Genomic DNA, 10,794 nt, shown 5'->3' on the forward strand with positions numbered 1-10,794 from the left:
CTTGTTTAGCCGCTAATACACAAGCGAGGCGAGCATATCAGCAAAAAACAAAACCTCTGAGGAGAGAGAAACTCACTTAGCCGGCGATAGACAACCGAGGTGAGAACATCGGCAAAACGAAACCACTGAGGAAAGACAGCCTTAACCGCTAATGCACAACTGATGCAATTGACTGATTGAAGTGCCATAATCCATAGTTTCAAGGAGCCCCAGCTTTTTACAATACGGGCTTATACTGCTAGTTCGGTCTATAAAGATTTCCATACTGTTTCTTTGCAAGAGCAACAAACCACTTAATTACATAAAAATCTTAAGAAATATGACAAATGACAAGAGTTCATCATGACCTCTTAGTATCTCACCCAGATACTTAAAGGCTGTCAAAGTTTTTACTTCAACACGTGTTTTTTTTCCCTTGTTTCCTAAAACACTTTACATAAAGAACTCTTTCCTGGCTTCAGTGTTAAATTCACTTCCCTCTGATTTGCAGTGCTTCCCACAAGTACCCATTTGACCATTTTGCTGAAGGCATTCTGCGGGATGTACTTTATTGAAGACAGAACCAGAAAATAGTATTTCATAGAAAACTGAACAACTGGTGAAGCTAAACATGACAGCCACCAATGACTTTGCCACTCCATTCCAATTTAAAATAACATTTTATACCAGTTTATGTTGATGGTGAAATGAGTGCTTGCCTTGAGATTTGATGTGGCAATTGGCCACACTAAGTGTCAATGGCATTAATGGACACCAGTTTGGGGGGTGGTTTGATGGGAAAATGCCCACTGATGTTTCCATAAAGTTGTTGACAAGAATTCACTATTCAAAAACCAGCTTTAATCCTTTTTTCAAGATGGAAAATCTATTTGCAATTGTTCAAATATAAAACTTGAAACCCACAGTGGCCTCAATAGATGCTCACATAATTTGTTGTTACAGAACTAGACAGCCAACCAAAAATGTATATCAATAATTGTTTTGGCACAGCTCAGGAAATTTTTATTTTTTTTTATTAATCTATAGATCACACACAGGAAACCAAGCTTCTGTGCCAAACGACGCACTTCATAAATAGCACCACTTACTTGTTTTCTTCTGAATTTTCATTTAAATCTCCACCAGGTGCAGAGCCCTGTTACGATAAATATAATGAAACTTAGTAAGAAGCACCCAACAAATAAAACACGGCAACAAACCAGAAGTGATTCAAAACCTAAAATGCCTAAATTCTGTTAAAATGTTTTTCTTTCTACACAATAAACATCACTATTACATGGGCTTTAATATTACGTTGCAGAAGCAGTAATGATAAAAACTTGACATAAAATATAGCGCATAAAAAAATGGTTTAAACAAATACAGCATATTTATGCACAATTACAAATAAGACAAATCTTAACCCATCCTTACAAATGATGCTGCTAAGTACATTGAATCTTTATTACAAACTAGCTGAAATACCCAGAATTTGCCAAGGAGGAAAATAAAATGTTTTATTTTTTTTGTTTGGTGAAAAATATAATAATAAAAAAACAAAACACTTTAAAAATAAAAATAAATTAACAAACAATAAAGACTCACTAATGTGCTTGTCTTGCAGTCTTGTATGTATGTTATTATCCAGTTGACGCACTGAACCAGCCAACTATTTAATTTAAAAAGCAACAGTGGTGCTCAAACAAAGAATGCTGGCAGTCACCTCCAGTTCACCCTCTGATTGTCGTTCTGAGTGTCAACTGGATGATAACATGCATACAAGACCACAAGATCACCCCCCACCCTACCTAGAGTACCTACAGTATTTTTAGTTGACCAATGAGAAACACGTGTACCAAGTTTCATGAAAATCACTCCAGCCATTCAGAAGTGATGCTGCAACATACACACATTTTATATATATATATATATATATATATATATATATATATATATATATATATATATATATATATATATATATATATATATATATATATATATATACACACACACACATACAGTATATATATATATATATATATATATATATATATATATATATATATATATATATATACACACACACACATACATATACAGTATATATGATTATTTGTATATTTTAAGAGTACATCTAAGGGCTGTCTTGAAAGTGCTTCAACACAATGTATTGTTACAGTGTATTTTGAAATTTATTGAATGCACTCCTATAACAACAACTAGATACATTAACAACCTCTACAGTCATATAAAAAAGTTTGGGGACCCTGCTTAATTCTTTGGATTTTTGTTTCTCATTGGCTGAGCTTTCAAAGTAGCAACTTCCTTTTAATATGTGACATGCCTTATGGAAACATTAGGATGTCAGCAGTGACATTAAGTTTATTGGACTAACAGAAAATATGCAATATGCATCATAACAAAATTAGACAGGTGCATAAAGTTGGGCACCGCAACAGAGATATGACATCAATACTTAGTTGAGCCTCCTTTTCAAATCTAACAGACTCTAGATCCTCCTATAGCCTTTGATGGAGGTATTTTTGACCATTCTTCCATACAAAATCTCTCCAGTTCAGTTCAATTTGATGGACAGCCTGCTTCAAATCATCCCATAGATGTTCGATGATATTCAAGTCAGGGGACTGTGACGGCCATTCCAGAACATTGTACTTCTCCCTCTGCATGAATGCCTTTGTAGATTTCAAACTATGTTTTGGGTCATTGTCTTGTTGGAATATCCAACCCCTGCGTAACTTCAACTTTCTGACTTATCCTTGAACATTATCCTGAAGAATTTGTTGATATTGGGTTGAATTCATCCGACCCTCGACTTTAACAAGGGCCCCAGTCTCTGAACTACCCACATAGCATGATGGAACCTCCACCAAATGTGACAGGAGGTAGCAGGTGTTTTTCTTGGAATGCGGTGTTCTTCTTCTGCCATGCAAAGCACTTTTTGTTTTGACCAAATAACTCAATTTCTGTCTCATCAGTCCAAAGCACTTTGTTCCAAAATGAATCTGGCTCGTCTAAATGAGCATTTGATACAACAAGCGACTCTGTTTGTGGCGTGAGTGCAGAAAGGGCTTCTTTCTCATCACCCTGCCATACAGATGTTCTTTGTGCAAATTGCGCTGAATTGTAGAACGATGTACAGATACACCATCTGCAGCAAGATGTTACTGCAGGTCTTTGGAGGTGATCTGTGGGTTGTCTGTCACCATTCTCACAATCCTGCCTCTGCATATGCCGCTCCAGTATTTTTCTTGGCCTGCCAGACCCGAGTTGGTTTAACAGCAACTGTGCCTGTGGCCTCCCATTTCCTGATTCCATTCCTTACAGTTGAAACTGACAGTTAAACCTCTGAGATAGCTTTTTGTAGCCTTCCCCTAAACCAGGGGTGTCAAACTCCAGGCCTGGAGGGCCACAGTGGCTGCAGGTTTCCATTCTAACCCTTTTCCGAATAAACAAGCAGTTTTCACTGCTAATTAACTTCTTTTCCCTTAATTTTAATAGCCCTGTTTTTAAGGATTCAGTGTTCTGAATTTGTTTCTTCATTAAATGGCAGCCAAACTGAACTGAGATGTGAAATGAGCCAACCTATGACCAGCTAAATTGAAATGTCAAATTCCAGCCAATTTCACTCCAACCAGTTTCTTAATGAGAAGCTGATTCTTGCTGTTAATTAAACTCGTTACTTAATTTCATGGCTCATTGCTGCTCTCATTCAGCCACAGCAGACATTTCCAAAACTGTTGATTTTCTGTTTTTACTAAGAACACCATCAATATGTTTTGGTAACCTAAGAGATCAACCCGAGAACTTCACCTTTATTTATTTTCAGATATTGTGTGATGGGCACCGGGGAGCTGGTCATGTGGCAGCTTATTTTGTGTCTCATTATTGTTTGGCTGCTAATTAAGGAAAAAGAAACTATAGGGCCTGAGTCAAGTTAATTAAAATTAAGGCAAAAGAAGTTAATTAGCAGCAAAAACTGGTCATTAATTAAGAAGGTGGTCAGAATGAAAACCTGCAGCCACTGCGGCCCTCCAGGACTGGAGTTTGACACCTGTGCCCTAAACCATGAGACTGAACAATCTTTGTTTTCAGATCTTTTGAGAGTTGCTTTGAGGGTCCCATGCGGTCACACTTAAGAGGAGAGTCAAAGGGAAGTACAACTTGCAACTGACCACCTTAAATACCTTTTCTCATGATTGGACACACCTGTCTATGAAGTTCAAGGCTTAACGAGCTAATCCAACCAATTTGATGTTACAAGTAATCAGTAATGAGCAGTGACAGGCATTCAAATCAGCACAATGACAAGGGACCCGAATTTTTTGCACAGCCAGTTTTTCACATTTGATTTAATTTCATACAACTAAATACTCCTTCAGTAAAAATCTTTGTACAGAAAACACGGCAGTAATCAGATGTTCCTAGGAAATAAAAGAAATACCGCGGTTATCTTGTTGAAAGGAGTCAATTATTATGCAGGCTGAGAAGGGTTCCCAAACATTTTCATATGACTGTATCTCCTGTACAACTTAAATTCAACTTCAAGAGAATTCTATCTGTTCTTGCAAGAGTCTGTTTTGCTCACATGGCCACTTCTTCAATAACCATCACTCCCACACCTTCCCCAATAGATGGCACCTTCGAGGGTGCAAGATCTAGTATGCTGAGTAGATGGGGTGAGGTTCTCTGCTTAAAATGCACATCACACTGTGCCACTGGAAGGCCAAAGGCATATGCGCTAGAAACGGAACATTTTGAAGCACTGCAAGTGCAGCAGCATGACATTGTGAATTTCCCCTTGGGATTAATAAAGTATCTATCTATCTATTTTCATTTTAGTACAAACGAAGCTGCACACAGTTCTAGTTATTTTTGACTTAAATTTTTTTGAAAATAATCAAAATCAGAGATACCTTTAAATTAGAAAAACAAAGTAATACAATTCCCACCTTAATAACAAACTGGAAACACCAGTACTTACAGCTGGTGTAAATATTAAAAACGAATTGTAAAGACAAGAGTTTCTACTGCAATGTTAAGGGAAAACATTTTGAAAGGGACCAACACGCATAACTGATTAAAAAAAAACAAAAACATTAAGGCAGACAAACAAATGGACTGACAGACCTGCAAGGTGGGATCATTGTGAAGTGGCAAGGCTACAGATTCAGAGTTAATAACAGAGGCGGTGTTAGAAGTCAGTGATGTAGCAGAGTCATCAGCAAGCGGTCCACTGGAGGTGCTGCCCACTTCACCATCACTGTGGGCCTGCCAGAAGAAGACAGCATAGACATTCACATAACAAAATAGCACAAACAAGTTTCTGTTTATGATTAGTTGGAAGCTGATAAAAAAAAAATAGCTTTGAAATGGTTAATAACACATAGTAGGGAGTGAAAGATTATGCATTCCAAAGTGAGATCTCTCCTTATGCTACTGTGAGTGCCAACTCAATCACTTCTACCCCTTTAGGACTACATCCACCCTTGTGTCACTTCACTACCCATATTTTATTCAATCATATTTCAAAACATATGACCAACAAACTCATTCTCCATTGTTCGCACATCGCCTCCTGACTGATTTCAAGGAATTATTTATTCTCTTGTTTGTAAAACCTTAAAAGTCTCCAATTAGCATGTCCAATACATAGCTACACTCTGACCCAGGGCGCCCAACAGAGGTCTAGCCACCCATTTTTTAAACCCACTTATCCAGGGCAGGGTTGAAGGGCAGCTGGAGCTTATCCCAGGACTTACAGGGTGCAAGGCAGGAAGAACACCTGAACTGGGTGGCATTCTATCAAAGTGCAAACAAACATACGGGCCAATTTAGCAATTCCAAGTCACCTAACCCACAAACAACTGTGGGTATGTTTTCTTAATTTTTTTTTTTTTTTTTTAATATTTTATTTTTATTTAAGTCTCTTCAGCTTGCGTGTCTACTCCACAGGGGCCAGTTCCTGAAGTTAACAAGATACAGTCGACCCTTGACATACGACCAGCCTGACATGCGAACAACTTGATTTACGACAAACATCCTGAGTTACGACCCAATGTGGTCACGTGTATCCGCTTGTGCAATTGTAAACAAACAGCCGAGAGCGTTCGTAAGCGTCAGTCGGAGTCCAGATACACGTGTTTGTGGACATTATTCGGTCAGTGCAGTGATTTATCTATATATATAATTCACTAAGACCATGGCAAGCAAGACGCATAATTGCTAAGGAAGGAAGAGAAGGTAATGAAGGTAAAGAAAGCGATTGTTAAGGGATGTTAGCTAGCGAGCTCGTGGCACATGATGATGTCATCAGGCTGAGTCAGCACCGCTTGCTTTGGAGTGTATTATTACAGCAGTTCACAACACGGCCAGCTTTGAACCGATTGCTCAACTCCTGTCATTATTAACTTGAGAAACAGAGATCACAATCGAAACGAAGAAGGAAATTGTGCGGAAATATGAGAATGGCGTTCGTGACCGATCTCACTAATATGTACAGTATGTCGAAATCCACCATCTCGACAATTTTACAAAGAAAAGATTTGCATAAGGAGGCTCCTTCTAAACAATAACCACCTTCCGTTTCATTCTCCTCCTCCTCCCTTCCTGCAGCCCAACGATGTCAAATTAAATGGCGAGTACAATATGAAATTGTTGTTTCTGGTAGGCTAGGCACTTTTTATAACTTTTTGGTTAGTACATTAGAAAAATTATTGGTGTTTTGGTAAATTATGCGCATTATACAACCCTTTTTTATTATGAAAAGGTTAAGTAAGTGTTACTGTGGGAAATTCAGAGTGCATTATGGGTATTTCCATTATTTCTTATGGGAAAAATAGTCTTGACTTACAACCCACTTGAGTTACAACCAGCCCTCGTGAACGAATTGAGTTCGTAAGTCAAGGGTCCAGTGTATTCTCAGGAGCCATGTACATTTAGTGGAAAGCAAAGCTGTGCATAACTATAGAAAAATATTACAGATCATACTTCAAACTCTTAGCTGTACTTTGACTTTCTTCTTTTAAATCAGTTTTTCATGGAAGACCCTAAGGCTTCAAAACGAGGACTTCGAAATGCTACACTTCTTTGACCCCTTTTTTTTTTTTGGTTTGGCCAACACAAATATTTTATTGAAATTTCTTTTCAAAGTAGATTTATAGGACTTTTTAATGTGAAAGCATATTTTACACTTTAATATTTAAGATGTATTTGAATCTGTGTACATTGATAAAGAAAACACACTAAAATTCTTAGTTTTAAATTTTGGTTTTCAAGTGTTTACAGCATTGATGGAGCAACTGCAAAGTTGAGGATACAGCAAGTATACTTGTTCAAGCAAAATTCGTAAGTTTTTCATCCTTCATGTTTAATTAAATCTGAATTATGGTCTCTTTTGCAGGTCTATAAATACTCAATATCAGAACGTATTACTGATGCTCTGTGCAAGAAAGGACAGAGCCGACTATACTTCCTTAGAAGGTTGGCGTCCTTCAACATTTGCAATAAGATGCTGCAGATGTTCTATCAGACGGTTGTGGCGAGCGTCCTCTTCTACGCGGTGGTGTGCTGGGGAGGCAGCATAAAGAAGGACGCCTCACGCCTGGGCAAACTGGTGAGGAAGGCAGGCTCTGTTGTAGGCACGGAGCTGGACAGTTTGACATCTGTGGCAGAGCAACGGGCGCTGAGCAGACTCCTGTCAATCATGGAGAATCCAATGCATCCACTGAACAGGATCATCTCCAGACAGAGGAGTAGCTTCAGTGACAGACTGCTGTCACCGTCCTGCTCCACTGAGAGACTGAGGAGACCCCACACTATGCGACTCTTCAGTTCCACCGGGGTGGGGGGGTATGGGGGGTAAACATTAACATTATACAAAGTTATTGTCCGTTATACCAGCATTGTTATCACTCTTTAATTTAATATTGTTCTTTGTCAGTATGCTACTGCTGGAGTATGGGAATTTCCCCTTGGGATCAATAAAGTATCTATCTGCCTATTTTAGTTCAAGAGAGGATTTTCTGGAAGTAACTTATTTAACAATGCTTTTGTATAAGTACATGTATTCCAACAATATCCCAAAGACAACTGGATGAATTCACACATGGATTATGCTTTCATGGACGTTTTGATATTGTCTGTTGTTGTCCAACATGGTTTACCAAAGACACCTATTCTATCAGAAACTTCCCCTCCATTCTGCACAGAAGTATGGGTGGAATATTTCGTTAAAGCAATGTAGAAAGTGCAGGGGGAAAGCATTATTGTTTTCAAACATCTAAAATAATACAAGAAGCAGATCACGTGACTTACTCAAGGTCACATATGGAGTCAGCGATAAAGGGGAACAAAAAGAACAACCTGCTTAAAACACAGAAAATTGATAAAGGAATTACGAAGGCTCTGCCCACTAATAACATGGGAGTTGTGCATTACAGATTGAATATTTCATATTAATGACCAATTTTAACTTATTCAAACACCAAAAATATTCTTTAAATCACTTAATAAAAGAATTCTAGCTCAAGTGGACTTACGACTGTTTAACATATTCATTACATTCTGCCTTTTGGCTCTCCTTCAATTTTATATCCCGTATACCGTATTTAAAATTACAAACAGGTTAAAATTCTCTCAGCCTGATAATTGACAGTAAAACAGACATTGGTAAAATGTAACACTGCAGTTCTGTGTTGTTATACTGGAATAGAAATAAAATACAGAAACATCCACAAAGTATTTAAGAACTTAATTTAACAATAGAAACAATTTAAGCTTATACTAACAGAAATTCAAAGTAACAATACCCCCCTGAGTAAATCATGTTCCAAACAAAAATGACAATTAAAAAAAAAACATAATAAATAAATAATAATAAAAAAAAAACACACCACACAAATAGGTACTCCCATTCGTTGTAAGATTGCAGATGTGAAAAATCAGCATGTAGCAGCAAACAGCCAAGCAAGCCAAAATGAAAACACAAACAAGACTGCAGTTTTCATGAAAAGAATTGCGGTGTAAGTCACAAAAGAGTGCATGCATGAAGTTAAAGCACAGCCAGACAAGTGTCAGTCTCACCTGGTTTCGGTCCAATGAAGGTAGAGCTACCCCATTGGAATGACTGAGATCAGACACCAAAACCTTCAGAAGGTCCTTAATCTAAAGGAGTGCAAGAAGAAGAGAAATACACATACAAGAAAAAATAAAAAGCTCAGAAAGAAAGAAAAGTAGCTAATAATCTCGAGTCACTAATGACTTCTTTCATAAAGCCTGCATTCCCTGAAATTTTCAGTTTTCTTTTTTCCATCACCGAAAAAGGCACTTTATAAAATCAACCTCACTATTTCCATTTTTTTTTTCACTTTTCAGACATCAAGATATATGTATTGTCTGATAACCACGCAAGAGTATCCATCAGCACAGATGAAGAATCACACCAAGCATCTACTTTATTGGCACTATTTGCACTTCTCATGCAATTACCTGCTAAATCTGCAATTCAATGAAATAAAAATGAGATTTAAGTAGCACCAAAAGATTCAGTTTTTAAGCATTTTAAAAGGAAGAGTAGTCAAGCATAAAGATTTAGGTATCTCTGAATAAGCATAATATTGGGTACCACCAACTATATCAAGGATAATAACCCTGCTAGATCAGTCAAGTATAGCTACAGTTGTGCTTGAAAGTTTGTGAACCCTTTAGAATTTTCTTTATTTCTGCATAAATATGACCTAAAACATCATCAGAGTTTCACTCAAGTCCTAAAAGTAGATAAAGAGAAAACAGATAAACAAATGAGACAAAATTATTATACTTGGTCATTTATTTAATAAGGAAAATGATCGAATATTAAATATTTGTGAGTGGCAAAAGTATGTGAACCTCACGGATTATCAGTTAGTTTGAAGGTGAAATTCGAATCAATGGGATGCCAATCAGGTGTGAGTTGGGCACCCTGTGTTATTTAAAGAACAGGATCCATCAAAGTCTGCTCTTCACAACACGTTTGTGGAAGTGTATCATGGCACCAAAAAAGGAAATTCCTGAGGACCTCAGAAAAAGAGTTGTTGATGCTCATCAGGCTGGAAAAGGTTACAAAACCATCTCTAAAGAGTTTGGACTCCACTAATCCACAGTCAGACAGATTGTGTACAAATTGAGGAAATTCAAGACCATTGTTACCCTCCCCAGGAGTGGTTGACCAACAAAGATTACTCCAAGAGTAAGCCACACGTGTAATACTCGGCGAGATCAAAGGACCCCAGGGTAACTTCTAAGCAACTGAAGGCCTCTCTCACATTGGCTAATGTTCATGTTCATGAGTCCACCATCAGGAGAACACTCAACAACAATGGTGTGCATGGCAGGGTTGCAAGGAGAAAACCACTGCTCTCCAAAAAAAACATTGCTGCTCGTCTGCAGTTGCTAAAGATCACGTGGACAAACCAGAAGGCTATTGGGAGAATGTTTTGTGGACGGATGAGACCAAAATAGAAATTTTTGGTTTAAATGAAAAGCGTTATGTTTGGAGAAAGGAGAACACTGCATTCCAGCGTAAGAACCTCATCCCATCTGTGAAACATGGTGGTGGTAGTATCATGGTTTGGGCCTGTTTTGCTGCATCTGGGCCAGGACGGCTTGCCTTCATTGATGGAACAATGAATTCTGAATTATATCAGAGAATTCTAAAGGAAAATGTCAGGACATCTGTCCATGAACTGAATCTCAAGAGAAGGTGGGTCATGCAGCAAGACAACGACCCTAAGCACACAAGTCGTTCTACCAAAG

General features: G+C 37.8%; 1 protein-coding gene across 5 annotated transcripts in view; it reads right to left on the reverse strand.

The window, feature by feature from the left end:
* Window positions 1-10,794, reverse strand: part of golga2 (golgin A2) — a 123,289-nt gene that overhangs the window by 70,038 nt on the left and 42,457 nt on the right. For 2 of the 5 annotated variants that reach the window (XM_039762677.1, XM_039762674.1), the window contains exons 3-5: window positions 9,085-9,165; window positions 5,131-5,271; window positions 1,089-1,135 (exon numbers count right to left, since the gene is read on the reverse strand). In XM_039762677.1, the coding sequence (XP_039618611.1) occupies window positions 1,089-1,135; window positions 5,131-5,271; window positions 9,085-9,165 (269 nt within the window). The remainder of the gene's footprint in view (window positions 1-1,088; window positions 1,136-5,130; window positions 5,272-9,084; window positions 9,166-10,794) is intronic. The other 3 variants (XM_039762678.1, XM_039762675.1, XM_039762679.1) reach the window with 3 other exon arrangements.

This window comes from Polypterus senegalus, chromosome 9 (genome assembly GCF_016835505.1).
Source record: "Polypterus senegalus isolate Bchr_013 chromosome 9, ASM1683550v1, whole genome shotgun sequence".
NCBI lineage: Eukaryota > Metazoa > Chordata > Cladistia > Polypteriformes > Polypteridae > Polypterus > Polypterus senegalus.